General features: G+C 48.7%; 1 protein-coding gene and 1 pseudogene across 1 annotated transcript; both read left to right on the forward strand.

Annotated features, from left to right (window-relative positions):
• The first annotated feature begins 967 nt into the window (after nt 1–967).
• On the forward strand, nt 968–4,195 carry SLC35D3 (solute carrier family 35 member D3). Its single transcript, XM_072792946.1, has 2 exons — nt 968–1,439; nt 2,361–4,195. Exons 1-2 carry the CDS (start codon nt 1,001–1,003, stop codon nt 3,191–3,193), a joined length of 1,272 nt encoding a protein of 423 aa, XP_072649047.1. The 5' UTR covers nt 968–1,000; the 3' UTR covers nt 3,194–4,195.
• Nucleotides 3,508–15,002, forward strand: LOC140603842 (prefoldin subunit 1 pseudogene; annotated as a pseudogene).
• The last annotated feature ends 557 nt before the right edge of the window (nt 15,003–15,559 follow it).

Raw genomic sequence — 15,559 nt, forward strand, 5'->3', positions numbered from 1 at the left:
CCCGAACGGCGCAGGGTGCTCCCTCCCGGGACTTCTGCTCTTGCGCTCAGTTCTCGTCTTTGCCCCACTTGGATCCAGCGCCCCTGCCTGCTGCCCCAGGCTCCGCGGACCGGAGGCCACGGCCCCCCCGCCCCCCAGGTCCGGCCCTGGAAGGCGCACGGACTGGGGGGCGCGTTGCTCGCGGCGGGGAGCGGCCAGCCTCCGCGCCCTAAAGCACGCCGCGGGGGGGGGGGCGCGGGCCGCGGGCTTCTCCGATGTGGGGGTGCTGGCGCCCGAGCCTCGGGGAGCCCCGCAGCCCGCTGGCACCGACTTTCCCCCCTTTCCTGGCTGGCAGCTGGACAAGGTCCCGCGGCTGCGCTGCGGGAGGGACGGCGGACGGAAAGGCGGCTGAAGCTCTGGCCCCGGGGCAGGGGGCGGGGGCGGGGGTACGGTGCTGGCACTTGTTGCGGCCAATAAACGCTGCTCCACCCCAGAGCGCTGCTGTTCCCAAAATCGAGCTGTGCGGGGATCCCTCGACCCGCCCTCCGGGGCTCGGAGCTGCACAGGAGAGGCGAGCGGGAGCAGCGGGCCCTGCGGGAGGCGCGGGGGCGGCGCGGGGGCCCGGGAGCTGCGGGTCCGCCGGCCTCGGGGGCCGAGCGTCCGCCCAGACCGGGAAACCGCGCGGGACACAGCCCGTCGCCGCTCGTCGCAGACTCACAAATCGCTGTCGCTAGGTTCCCGCCACTCCTCCCAGACCAGCCCCCCACCCCTGCCACTTTTCGGCGTCCCCCGCCCTCGCCATTGCCTCCCGGGAGCTGCGGGGCAGTCGGACGCGGAGCGGCCGAGCCGCGAGGACGCCTGGCGGGAGCTGCGCTCCGCGGGAGCCGGCGCCCCCTGCCCTCCGCCGCGGCCTGGGGCGGGCGCCCCGCCGCCCTCGCGCCGCCGCTCGCCGCCCTCCTCCCCGCCCTCCTTCCGCAGGTCCCGGAGCTCCGCCGCCAGCCGGGGCGGCGCGGCCGGCGCGATGCGGCAGCTGTGCCGGGGCCGCGTGCTGGGCATCTCCGTGGCTATCGCGCACGGGGTCTTCTCGGGCTCCCTCAACATCCTCCTCAAGTTCCTCATCAGCCGCTACCAGTTCTCCTTCCTGACCCTGGTGCAGTGCCTGACCAGCTCCACGGCGGCGCTGAGCCTGGAGCTGCTGCGGCGCCTGGGGCTCATCGCCGTGCCCCCCTTCGGCCTGAGCCTGGCGCGCTCCTTCGCGGGGGTCGCAGTGCTCTCCACGCTGCAGTCCAGCCTCACGCTCTGGTCCCTGCGCGGCCTCAGCCTGCCCATGTACGTGGTCTTCAAGCGCTGCCTGCCCCTGGTCACCATGCTCATCGGCGTTCTGGTGCTCAAGAACGGCGCGCCCTCGCCCGGGGTGCTGGCGGCCGTGCTCATCACCACCTGCGGCGCCGCCCTGGCAGGTGAGCTGGACCCGCGCCCGCGCCCGCCCCCGGCCCACCCTACCCCACCCGACACACGCGGCGGGGATCACTGAGTGCACGGCCCTCACTTCCAGATGGGGAAACCGAGGCAGAGAGAGGCTTGAAGGGTGGTTGCTCGGCTCGCGAACGGGACTTCTGAGGCCACGCCGTGCATTTCCCAGCGCTCCGACCTCCTCCCCCCGCCCCCCAGTCCCGGCTTCCGACCCCCGCCCCTGCCTACCCCGGGGGCGCCCTCTCCGCCATCCCCTCCCCTCCCCTCCCCACCCCACCTCCCCTCTCCTCCACGCGGCACTTCCTCCGGGAGGGGTGGGACAGCCGCCTGAGCCCGGGAACTGGAGTCCCCCGGCCGAGTCGGAGGGAGGGAGGGGGGCCCCGGACTTCCCCGGGTCACGCGGGGCGGGGGACGACGCAAGCCAAGCTCGAGCCGCAAGGGCTCGTGTGGGGTCTCGCGCCGCGCGAGGTGCCGAGGGAGCGAGGCGGGGGCCGGATGGAGCCCCACGCGAGGCAGAGCTTGAAGGGCTGGCCGGAGGGGAGACGGCGCCGACGGGAAGCCTTCGCACGCGCGCGGAGCGAGCGCGGCGCTCCCGGGGTTGGCGGACACTGGCTGGGGATCGCTCTTCCTGCCGGGGCCCCTCGAGGGGGTGCGGGTGCGGAGCGCCCCGGGGACCTCCCGGGCCTCGGTCTGGGACAGAGCGAGCCGGGCGCCTCCAACCTTGCCTCCCGCGGGGCGTTGGCCGAACTCGGCTCCTCCGTGTGTGTTACCCCCACGCGCAGAGCTGGGACGCGAACCCTGGGAACTCACCAACCCCACGCGTTGCCCCAGTGAATACCCCCCTCGCCAACCCGGTGTCTTCTCTGTTTCCCTCCTGCCCTGGCTCGGCGGTCCTCTCGGCGCTCCAGGAGCCGGCGACCTGACCGGCGACCCCATCGGGTACGTGGCGGGCGTGCTGGCCGTCCTGGTGCACGCCGCCTACCTGGTGCTCATCCAGAAGGCCAGCGCCGACACGGAGCACGGGCCGCTCACCGCGCAGTACGTCATCGCCGTGTCGGCCACCCCGCTGCTGGTCGTCTTCTCCTTCGCCAGCACCGACTCTGTCCGCGCCTGGGCCTTCCCGGGCTGGAGGGACCCGGCCATGGTCTGCATCTTCGTGGCCTGCATCTTGATCGGCTGCGCCATGAACTTCACCACGCTGCACTGCACCTACATCAACTCGGCCGTGACCACCAGCTTCGTGGGCGTGGTGAAGAGCATCGCCACCATCACGGTGGGCATGGTGGCCTTCAGCGACGTGGAGCCCACCTCTCTGTTCATTGCCGGCGTGGTGGTGAACACCCTGGGCTCCATCATTTACTGCGTGGCCAAATTCTTGGAGACCAGAAAGCAAAGCAACTACGAGGACCTAGAGACGCAGCCCCGCGGGGAGGAGGCGCAGCCAGGTGGAGATCAGCGGCCCTTCGTCATGGAGGAGCTGCCCGCGGAGGATGGAGACGGCGGCGGGTCACAAGGTGGCAAGGGAGCAGGTGGCTTCACTCCCAAGAGTGGGCAGGAGGCAAGGGGCAGCCCCAGAGGAGGCCCGCGGGCGGCTAGGAGTTCGCAGGTCACGGACGGCCCCCAGGAAGTGAGCAAGAGGTCACTGAAGGATGCTTACCTCGAAGTGTGGAGACTGGTTAGGGGAACCAAGTACGTGAAGAAAGATTATTTGATAGATAACGAGGAGTTACCCAGTCCCTGAAAAGGAAATGCATGTATGTATATATGTACATACACTTGTTTTATATGTTAGAGATGACGTATTTTGATGAGGGGCCACACGATTTTATTCTTTGAGGAGTGGGGAAGGGAAGCAAAGAAGGAAGCTGGGCTGACAGCCACAGAATTAGCACCTGTGTGAATTATTCAGCGTGATTTTCCCTGAGGCGTGGCAGAGACAAACAAATGTGAAGGTGCTTAGGGAAGGGAATTTTATGTCTTTGTTACCATAACCAAATGTCTGCATGTACTAAGAGTTCCTCTACCCAGCCCCTCCAGAGAGGGAGTACAGACAGGATGACCGCACTTAATAAGCTCAACGAGGACATACCCCGGTGCATCTTCAGTGATAGCTACGACTACAGATCTTATGGCCAGCTGAGCAAGAGTATCTTATTGAAATCATATATATATACACACACACACACACACACACATATATGTATATATGTGCATATAATATATGTATGTGGGCATATACACATATATTATACACACATCTATATACTGAATTGATGTTTACTGTTTCTAGTCATCTGAAATATGTTTACTCTAATTTTTCTTCACTTTTTAAAAAATAAGTACTCTATTATTCTATTATATATTGGTAGAAAATGTTAAAGCTATTTTGAATATATGAGTTCTTAGCTTTAAACCTGAAGCTTAAAGTTGGCTTTTAGTAATTATAAAAATGTTTTAAAGGTTGTTTAGGTTCGTTGCTTCATCATATTTATTATTGAATGCCATAACCTTTTGAAAAGCCAGTTTTGCTGTGTCCAGTATTTTTTCAAGCAAATGCAAAGGCTGAACAATAATTCGGTCTTAAGCCCAAATAGAAGTGAGACCATTCAGTTGAGCTAGCTCTTTCGAGTCACGCTGCACATCCCAAGCCCTGTTTCAAAAACTGCAACTGCTATATTCACTTTATGATATTTTTCTATCTTAAATTTGTCAAAATAAAAGTATGAGTCCATCTGCTAAAAGATACGGTGTTATAAATTTGTTTTAGACACATTTGTGTTCTGTCGTGGCTGGGTAGCTTGCCTTGGTCTTTAGTGTGTGATGTCTGGTTTCTCTTATGGAGGGGCCACCGCATTGAGACTTTCTTAAGTTAGCATGGCAGTTTACTTTAAAACAACAACAATAATGACCACAAAAGCATCCTCATTTTCCGGTCAAGAACACCTTTATAAAGTAAAATAAAATACTGCCTCACGCTGCAGTAAGAAAGCCAACCACAGCTGGCATCAGTTGATATGGAGCCTGAGATGAAATAGAAGAGGGCACCCAGAGGGACGTCGTACTTTCAGCTCCCTCCAGAGAGGTAATTTGAGAGAAGGCACTTTTATTATTTGCCAGCATGTTCCCGAGACTCTCAGATGGTAGTATCCTATATTTTTCTGTATTTTTCAAAAAACAAAGTAAAAAGCAAAGTCAAAAAATGAAAGTTTCAGCTTCATCGGTTTGGCTTCATGAGCCGGTGAGCAAGTGTAATGTGGTGCTTTGTGACTGGTGCTGGTTGCGTGGGCAGTTCGTCATTTCCACAGGTGCCTCTACAAGCCATTTGGGATGTATGAGCCCTAATATGTCTGTAGTTAAAAATGGTTGGCTAGGGCTATTATGACCTCTTTAAAGATAAGAATTAATTTTGAGGTCAACAGGCCAGGAGACCACATCCTGTTGCACCTCTGTGAAGCAGAATTAATGAAAGATGGCAAAGCGGAATAAAGTATATCATTTTTTGTTAATACCATTGTCAGAGCAATGGAGAGCATGATTGGCTTTCGCTGTAGAAATTCCCTTTTGGCCAAAACTGTGGGTTTGCTTTTGTTGCAAAAGAATGAACTCTTTCCTCTCAACAAACGTGTAGAGACACTATCACTTAGAGAGAAACAGGACCAAGAAGATATATATTTATATTTATATAATTTATATAAATTTACATATAGATAAGCAGGACCTAGAAGTTCATATCTCTATTCTTTCTATCAATCAATCATCTATCTGTCATCTGTCTCAGAGAGAGAGGTTAGGGAATTGACATTTGTGGGGGTTGGCAAGTCTCAAATCTGTAGGGCAGGTTGGCAGGTGGGAAACTCAGGTAAGGTTTTTGTGTTGCAGTCTTTTTTTTTTTTTAAAGATTTTATTTATTTATTCATGAGAGACACACAGAGAGAGGCAGAGACATAGGCAGAGGGAGAAGCAGGCTCCCTCGGGGAGCCCGATGTGGGACTCGATCCCAGGACCTTGGGATCATACCCGGAGCCAAAAGCAGACGCTCAACCACTGAGCCACCCAGGCGTCCCTTGTGTGGCAGTCTTGAGGCAGAATTGCTTCTTCTGCAAACCTCAGTCTGCTCTGAAGTCCTTCCACTGATTAGATGAGGCTCACTCACATTATGGAGGGTTACCTCTTTTATTCAAAATCTACGGATTGTAAATATTAATCAAATCTACAAAACAATTTGAAAGCAACCACTAACCTACTGTGTGAGCAAACAACTGGGGACCACAGCCTGGCCAGGTTGTCACATAAAAGCACCCATCACAGGCACTTATGGAGGGAGGGGATAGAGGGGAGTGTGCAAAGGTAGCAAAAACCTGGGGAGAGCAGAAGTAGACGTTCTGTCGACCCATTGGCTTGGACAAAGCTTGGTGTCTGTGCATGGCTGAAGGAAGTAAGTCATAAGGCAGGGCAGGATGTGAGTCAGTCCTGGAGCTCAGCCACAGGCGAGCATGAGCAGGTGGCAAGCGTTGCCTGGCTTCCAAATCCTTCTTCCACTGCCAGTAGCACTTAGGCCCACCTACAGACTACAGATTTTGGGCTCTGCCATGGTCCGGTGGGAATGAAGTTTCTGAGGCATTCCAGGATATTCAGTGGGAGGGACTCAAAATGGAAGTCACCACTGTTGCTTGAGTGACCCAGTCCTTGTGCCCTACTTCAGACAACTTGGAGTCTCCTTCTCTCTGAGATTATGTCCTCGCCTTGCATGTAACTGGGTGTCTGGTCCCTGCCCTGATAATCTGTTCCTCTAGCAATTCTGCAGAATGGAGGCCCTGCCTCACACTCACTTGCTATTTCTTGACTGGAGTTTGTGTCTGTGGAGCACAGCATGATGTCAGACGGACCTTCTCAACGCTGACCCTGCTGCTGGCCTCATCCCCTAAATGCTGTTTAGCCCTCTCTTATGATTTGAGTCATAGATCATCCAAAATACTGGGGGAGTCATTCCCCAGAATGTGCAGGTGAGAGGGTGTGTGTGTGCTGCTGCGGATGGTTGAGCAGAGCTCAAGCAGCGGCCTAAACTTCTGCAAGACTAGCCATCCTGCAAACAAAAAAGTGCTGTCAGAGGGCCTAAGCATCTGTGGGATAAATAGTGATGCTTCATGGAGCCAAAGCTGGGTGAAACTTACGAGTCCTCAACTGACTGATGCCTTTTTTTGCACTTTAGTTTGGAATGTTTCTGTTGATATGTTGTTTTGGGGGGCATATCCACTCTGTTGATGAGCCCATCAAAGTCATTCTTCATTTCTATCACAATGTTTTGGTATTTGGAACTCCTAGCATTTTCTTTCTATTGTTTTTAAGAGTTTCCATCTCCCTGCTTCACCTGGCCATCTGCTCTTGAATGTTGTCTGCTTTTTTCGTCTGATTCATCAGCACTTTAGTTGTAGTTGTTTCAAATTCCCTGTCTGATCATTCCAAAGCCCGTGTCCTGAGTCTTGTTCTCATGTTTGCGTTGTCTACTTAGACATGTTTTGTTCTTGCTGCTCAACATGCCTTATCATGTTTGTTTGTTTGTTTGTTTGTTTTGGAAAGCCAGATGATGTGTGGGATAACAGGACCTGAGGTAAATCAGTTTCTAGTGTGAGATTTCATGTTAATATGGCTACAAGGTGCTCTGTTTGATGTTTGCTGAAACCATGGGTGTCAGAGGCTTCAAATTCTTCCAGTGTCCTTGCTTTTATTTCTTTGCTGTCTTTGGGCTTCCTCCTTAGAGTGTGATGCACCTCAGAGCTTTCAGCTGCAATCCACTCTCATCATATCGGAGCATTACTGGTGTGCTGGTAAATGGTAGCAGAGGGAAAGTGTTCTACAATCTTATTATGACATCTCAGTCTTTTAGGACATTTAACCTATGTCCCTGGGTTGTGACCTTCACAACTTTTTCTTAGTCTTTCTTTTCTTTTTTCTCCCTGTAGATGAGACAGGAAGGCCAGAGAGGCCTACAGTGGGAGAATGGAGAAATTCTTTCCCTGGGATGGGGTAAGGCTCTGGTGAGTCTTTGCTTCTGAAGAGTAGGATTTTGTTATGAGAACAGTCTAGGCATATTTCACAATGATTACTCTTTTCCTGCCTCTGCCAGAGTGCCAGGGTTTCCTGGAAGTCAAACCCATGAAGTGTGGGTGCCCCCCTCTGGGGCCCTAGGAGTTTCTCACCGTCATGATAGTTCATATCCAGCCTGCGGGAATTCATAACATTTACTATTTAAGTGTTTTTACCAGTTACAGTTCTAATGGCTTCTGCTTCAGGTAAAGTCTGCTGTAACTCCCTGGATTCACCTGTCTATCCAGATCTGGGGCTGGCAGCTCACCTTGCAACTGCAATTCTCCCATGGGTTCTTGAAAAGACATTTATTTTCAGTCGGTTGATCATTTTCTTGTAAAAATTAGAGTTACAACTTCCAAACTCTTGACATGTTACAGCTGGAACCAGAAGTCTTGCCTACAGACTTTTGAAAAGCCTGCTCAATTTCTGTGAAGACAGAAGTTGTGAAGGGAAGCTAGACATTCCTAAGGAAGGTTCCAAAAGAAAATAAAAATATCCCAGACTGCTGGCCCTTCTTCTAACTCCTGGCCCCCCCTCACCTCAAGTTGAATGCGGAGCACTCCTGCACCCAAGCCGTGGTGACAGCTGCATGTGAGCGTGAGCAACTTTCAAGTCCAAGTGCATTGTGAGCAAGAGTCCATGCACATTCATACTGGTGTGTCCTGGCAATTGTCATTAGTATCAACCCCCCCTCTCCATTTTGGGGTGCTTCGCTTCTACATAACGGAAATTTCTTCTACTTTTGGGTTGTATTTGACCATGTTTCCAACTACCTACAATGAAACCCATGACTTTCATGTTAATCTCTGGGGATAATTGCTGACCTGACTCATCTGTTGCCTCCATCCCTAGATACCATGGTTTGTCTGCCAGGCTGGACTTCATTATAGCATCTGCTGAAGTGGTACCTTCTCCCTGGCCACACCCATCACCACCCCTTACACACATAACAATTCCGGGTATATTCCTCTCCAAATCTGTCCTGTCCTGTTCCTGGGAGAAGATAGCAGGGCTGGAAGAAAGCTGGTGAGCAGAGCAGAGTAGAATGCAGGATAGCAGGAGGCAGGGCTGGTAAATGAACTCCCAGATCTCCCTTGGGGAACCATCCCCTCTCCACTTCTGGGTTCCTGTAATTCAGATACTGTTGATTCCATCCTTTTACCCTTGGCGTGTGGTCCAGCCAATCCAATCAAAGCGTTTCCTCTACTTGGAAGCACAATTAGTTCAGGCATGGGAGCTGGTCAGAACTGACGACGTGCAAGGGTACTTTTGGAAAGACTTCAGTTGTGTGTTTTTTTCTTACTAGACTTGAACCTAGGAGGATGGGGTGGGGTGGGGCAGACGTGCTGCTGCCATCTCGCCACAAAGAAAAGATATAACAGAAAGGAAACAATACAGAGTCCAAGTAGACCACAGAGGTAGAAAGAGAGAGAAACTGAGTTTTGGTGACTTCATGTGGCCCTGAAATTAAGCTTTCACTTGAGTTAGCACTATTCCTCAGATTGTCAGTTCCATTCAGCAAAGCCTTTTGTTGTTGTCATTATTTGCTTTTGTCATTTCAAGTTGGGATTTTTGCCGCTTATAACCCAAAGAGTCCCAAATGACACAAACATAAATTAACGGTTCTCAGCCAACAGGGAGAGTAAAGGACCAAAAGAGGTTGTTTATTGGCTTTGGTTTTGTTTTTGATTTTTCACCACACAAGCTGTGCCGTCCTGCCCTCCAGTAAGGATTAGATAGGCCTCCCAGGTCTCTGGCAAATTACCCTCTAGCATGTGTGTATCCCCGATGGTCTTAAACAACCCAGGTTAGATCTATCACCTTTCTCTTCAGTTTACAATTCAGTTGAGTCCTATATTCATTGTTCACAAATTCACTGATATTAGGAGAATTTGTGTATTGCAAACTGTTATAAAGAATACTACTTGATGCCTTTACTGTAGTGCTTACTGGGGCCCTTGGGTGGCTCAGTCAGTTAAACGTCTGTCTTCGGCTCAGGCTATGATCTCAGGGTCTTGGGATTGAGCCTGGTAGGGCTCTCTCCTCAGTGGGGAGTCTGTTTCTCCTTCTCCCCATCCCGCTCTTGCTCTCTCTTTCTCTCTGTCCCAAATAAATAAAATCTTTTTTAAAAATTTAAAAATGTAGTGCTTACTATTTGCTAGGTGAGGTTCTAGTGTTTTACAAGTTCTAATTCATTTCATTCCCACAACATCCCTATAGGTTTGCATTAATATTATCTCAATCCTACAAAGGGTGAACTGAGGTATGGAGATGCTGAGTAACTTGCCCTGATCTCAGAGCTGGTAACCTGTACATCTGGGTTCACATGTGGACACAGGCTGGCTCCAGTGCTCATAAGTTTCACTGCCAGTCAGACACCATGAGGCTGAAGTGGTGATGAACAGCTGTAGTGCTTGTTGACCTTGCCACTCAGTGGGGAGCCTGCCTCTATCCCTAATTCTTTTCTGCTGATTCAACTTTATTTCTAGAACAACCAATATATGTGTGTATGTATAAATCATTTTCTGTTTGTGAGCACTAAGGGACCCAGAAAACAGTTGAAGAGCAAAGAAAGGCTCAGTTGCTATTATAACAGAATCCCCAGGCTACCCAGCCTTTTGGGTCAATCTATCTCTTAATATTCAAATAAAATAACTCATTCTTCACCTTAGATATAACCTCGGGATTTACAGACCTTCGCAGGTGTTCCTGAGGATTCACTGGATATGCTCAGGGAAGCTGATTATTTCTTGCACCCAGCTGCTGTGTTGATCACTTAAAGAAAAAAAAAAACCCAAACAACTTTATTGAAATACAATTTACATACCATGAAATTTGTTCACTTTAAGTGCACAATAGTCTTTAGTATGTTTTTAGAATTGTACAATCATTACCACTAGAACATTTTCATCATTCCAAAAAGAAGTCCTGTACCCATTAGATAGAAGTCACTAGCCATTCGTCCCCAGTCCCCCCAGCCCCCAGCCATCACTAATCTGCTTACAGCCTCCGTGGATTTGCCTATTCTGGACGGAGGCTTCTTGCTAGCCTGAGAGTGTTTATTCAGACTGCTTTTCCCAACTGGCTCCTGCACTCCCGTTTTTACACAAGGTATTGCTACTATGAAGTTGGCATTGAGACGCAGTTGACAAGATTTACCGAATGCTTGAAGCTACCTATCATAAGGGCATTTCAGTGTAGAAAGGAACATTTGAAAGTCACTATCAGAGGTCCCTGCTCTTGGAGTCCCTGAGCATCCCCCTCTCTCTCCTGGGGCGCTGCCTACTGCTGTGTGGCAAGGCCCTCCCCTCTCAGAACAGTCCCATTTCCCAGAGGAAAAGACTTAAGTCTCCCAGTTCCTTGTTTTCTCAATATTTTTCTCAAGAAGTAACTGGAGGGAACAACTGTTCTATACAATAAAAAAGCAATCATTCTCCAGTATGATTCACTACTTCTTAGAATGTGGAAAAGCCAGCTTTATTAGAATATCTTCCTTCTAGTGTTCCACTTCAGGGAGAGAAGGAGAGGGAGAAAGTTATTCTGGAAAATTTTATAACTAATGCAAAGTTGGTTGCCTGCCCACCTGTCATCCCCCTGCCCCCTATCTCATTCTTCTTTACACAGAGAACTCTAAATTTGTTCAGATAAAGGCAGCAAGTGCTTAGGGAAAGTGGACCAACCTCCTAGCAGATTAGGCATCATTTTTCTAAAGCCATCATGGTGGACTCACATCTCTTTGCCAATCACTGTTTTGGGGGTGGGCCTGTGACCCCAGCTAGTGAAAGACATGAATAAACGTGCAAGGGAAGCATTCTGGGCAAGTTCTCTATAAGAGGAAACTCCCTTTATCCTGCCTTTGCATGCAGTTGGTAAGGATGTGATGTCTGAAAGTATGGTAGTCATTTTGCAACTAGAGTGGACACAATCTTAAGGATGAAGGGCAATTTGATGAGGAAGCAAGAAGAATAAGGGAAACAGGGGCGCCCGGGGTGGGGGTGGGGGGGTCAGTCAGTTAAGTACTCCACTCTTGACTTTGGCTCAGGTCATGATCTCAGAGTCGTTAGATAGAGCCCTGCCTGGGGCTCCATGCTCAGCAGGGAATCTGCTTGAAAGATTCTCTCCCTCTCCCCCCATCATGTACAAGTGTGTGCACTCTCTCTCTCTCAAATAAATAAATGAATCTTAAAAAGAAATGAATGACAGAAAGAGCCTGTTCACTGATTCCTTCATTTTATTGTTGAATTAACAACAGTAGAACTGCCTCTGTCCATACTTCTTATTATAGGGGAAAAAAAATCCTATTCTAAAGTCACTTTTAGTTGGGCATTCTTTTTCTTTCAATCAAAAGCTTCCCAACTGATATAATATCAACTTGAAAATTAATTTTGCTTTAAAAAGAAAATGTACTTGAAAAGTAAAACTATTTTGTACCCATTGCAACACTAGTTTTCATCCATCTATCTATCCATTATCTATGCATTGACTCAACAAATGTGTTAAGACTATATCACATACCAATTTCTCAACAGTCTATTTCCTCTTTTTAATATTTCTGTATAATGTATGTAATTAGTGGTTTTATATACATGAAGAATTATGTCCAAAAGGGCTGGAGTGATGATAAAGACTCACTGAACATTCCTTGAAAGGGCAATATAAACCCTAAAGATTATCTTCTGGGTATGTCTGGGTTGCTCAGAGGTTGAGCATCTTGCCTTTGGCTCAGGGCATGATCCCAGGATCCTGGGATCAAGTCCCACATTAAGCTCCCTGCATGGAGCCTGCTTTTTTCTGCCTGTGTCTCTGCCTCTGTCTCTCTCAGTCTCTCTCTCTCTCTGTGTCTCTCATGAATAAATAAATAAATAAATAAATAAATAAATAAATAAATAAACAAACAAATAAATAAATAAATAAATAAAATCTTTAAAAAGATTATCTTCTGAAGTTTATCTGAAAGACCAAACTGGGCAATGCTCCCCATGGTCACCAAAATTTTAAATATTAACCAGAAACCCCATACAAATGATCCAAAGAGGGTGCTTGGGTGGCTCAGTTGGTTAAGCAGCTGCCTTCCGCTCAGGTCATGATCCCAGGGGTCAGGGATTGAGCCCCGCATTGGGCTCATGGATAGGCATGTCACTAGGACTTCTGTAGAAGACAGAACACTTGTTATGGACTGAATGCGTGTGGGTCCCCCCTGCACCTATTCATGTGAAATCCTCATACTCAATGTGATGGTATTTGGAGATAGGGGCCTTTGGAAAATAATTAGGTCCTGAGAGTGAGGCCCTCATAAGTGGGACTGGTGACTTTATAAGAAGAAACAAGTGAGCTAGCCTCTTTTCTCTGCTCTCTGCCATGTGAGGGTACAAAGAGGTAACGGCTATTTGTAAACCAGGAATCGAGCACATGCCAGACACGGATCTGCCAACTGACCTTGATTTTGGACTCCCAGCCTCCAGAATTATGAAAAATTCCTGTTGTTTTTAAGCTACCTCCAATCTGCAGTATTTCGTTATGATAGCCCAAGCAGTAGAAGACAAAGATTTAGATAAATATCTTCAGTGGGGACTCGGTTTTCCCCAGGCATTCCTTCTCCCTTCTTCCTCTCAGTACTGGAGTGCCCTGTGCTTCAGCTGGGCATCTGCTGCTTACCTTGGACTACTCTCCTATCTCTCTGTAGTCAGCTGCAGCCAACGGAAAGTGAAGGAAAGGGGTGTGGAGAATGTTCATATCACTTTGTTACAAGAAACTTGCTTGTTGATGAAAAAGCTTTGGACTGGATAATGCAATTATCCAATTTAAAAATTGTAAAAATGGCAAATTTTATGTTTTATATATATAACTCAGGTTGCTGTAACAAAGTACCACAGCAGGTGGCTTAAACAGCAAACATATTATCTATCAGTCCTGGAGTGCAAGTCCCAGAGCAAGTCCCAGAGCAAGGTGCCAGCATGATGAGAACCTGCTTGCTGGCTTGTAAATAGTCACCTTCTCACTGTGTCCTTTCAAGGCCAAGAGAGAGTTCTGGGCTCTTCATACCCTTATAAGGGCACTGATTTCACTTGGGGTCCTCACCCATGACCTCATCCAAATCTAGTCACCTCCCAAAAGTCCCACCTCCAAACATTACTGCATCTGGGATTAAGATCTCAACATCTAAATTTTGGGAGGACATTTTCTGTCCATAGCAATGTTTTATCATGATTTTGAAATGAATAATGAATTATACCAAAATCCATTGAAATGGGCACTACATGGGTGAATTATGTGGAACATGAATGATGTCTCAAAAAAGCTGTTGTGGGATCCCTGGGTGGCGCAGCGGTTTGGCGCCTGCCTTTGGCCCAGGGCGCGATCCTGGAGACCCGGGATCGAATCCCACATCGGGCTCCCGGTGCATGGAGCCTGCTTCTCCCTCTGCCTGTGTCTCTGCCTCTCTCTCTCTCTCTCTGTGACTATCATAAATAAATAAAAATTAAAAAAAAAAAAAAAAAAGCTGTTGTAAGAAAGTGGTAAGAAACCTACTGTCCTTTCCTTCCTCTCTTTCCAGCCTCATGACTCACTCCACTGTAGATGTGGCACTAGCCCGGCTGTGACAAAGCTCAGGGATGTCGGAGCGCACTCAGAACGAGGGCCCTGAATGATCCCGTGAGCCAGAGTTTCTGCCACTAACCCTACCCCTCCTTTCAGGCTACTGCAAGAGAGAAGTTGAGCTTTTTCCTCAGGGTTCCTTGTAGTTCAGCAGCTTGGCCAGTATTCTAAGCAAAACACTGCCACTCACTTCACACACTGAGAAAGATCATGAATGAGAAACAAGAGGCAAGGATGGAAGGCCGCGTCTTGCTCTCTTTCTTCCACTTCTTCCTCCGTCATCTTGACCAACACTCGGCTTATAACTGGTGATGTGCCAGGATTCCACACGTCCTGTACCTGCTGTTTTTAATTTATAGAACTGCTGAAGGCACAGTATTGTATATAAGAATAAGCTACACTATTCAATTTTTTTCATTGATTTCATTAAAGAGCTGAGAGTGTTTCTGTGAGGACAATATTCTATAGCAGAACTCAAGTAAGAATTTGTTTGTGGGTGAACCAAGATAGTGGCTCCCGTGGATCTGGAGTTGAAGAAGACCTTCACAGAACTTCAAACCAAAGTTACTGACACTCAACAGAAGGTGAAGCTTGCAGACATACAGATTGAACAGCTGAACAGAACGAAAAAGCATGCACATCTTATACAGATTATGACTTTGGTAGATGAGACTAACATGTCTGAAGATGTAGGAAGAATGTTTATTCTTTAGTCCAAGGAGGTAATTCACAGCCAACTGTTAGAGAAACAGAAAATAACAGAAGAAAAAATTAAAGAACTAGAACAGAAAAAATTCTACCTGGAGCGGAGTGTGAGGGAAGTTGAGGATAACATCTGGGAGATGCTGATGACACAAAAGGCACAGTAGGAAATATCCAGCCGAAGCTTCCTGCCCCCTCCTATTCCTGGCAAGGGCAGGTGGGGGACCCATGTGGAGAAAGAAACTTCTCTTATGCCCTGATGGACTTTTTATTTGGATGATCTTATAACCCTGTGTTTTCTACTTCACCATGATACCCTTTCAGACCCCAGTTCTCTATTTTTTATCCTGGCTCTGTCTGCCACTCCTGTCCAGAACACTTTTCTCCCCTGGGGGTGAGTCACAAACTCCCAGGAGAGGGAAGATGGGAGCCAGGACAGATAGGGGAGCTCTGCCCAAGCCTATTAACTAGTTATGCTCTTTAGACCAATAAAAGGCATGTGTTCCCCCAGTCACTATAAAAAAAAAAGAGTTTGTTTGTGGTTTATGCCAACAGTCAATTTATTATATCAGCTATGTTCTAAAGAGCAAAAACAATTTTCCCCTAGCTGTCTGAGTAATGCCTATTTGTCATTTGTTTCTTTTATTTCACTGCAGAAAAGATTTTAGAACATGAAAGCAAAAGGAAAGAAGTCATTGTTTTCATCAAATTCCTTCTCAAATTG

The sequence above is a fragment of the Canis lupus genome, chromosome 1 (genome assembly GCF_048164855.1).
Source record: "Canis lupus baileyi chromosome 1, mCanLup2.hap1, whole genome shotgun sequence".
Classification (NCBI taxonomy): domain Eukaryota; kingdom Metazoa; phylum Chordata; class Mammalia; order Carnivora; family Canidae; genus Canis; species Canis lupus.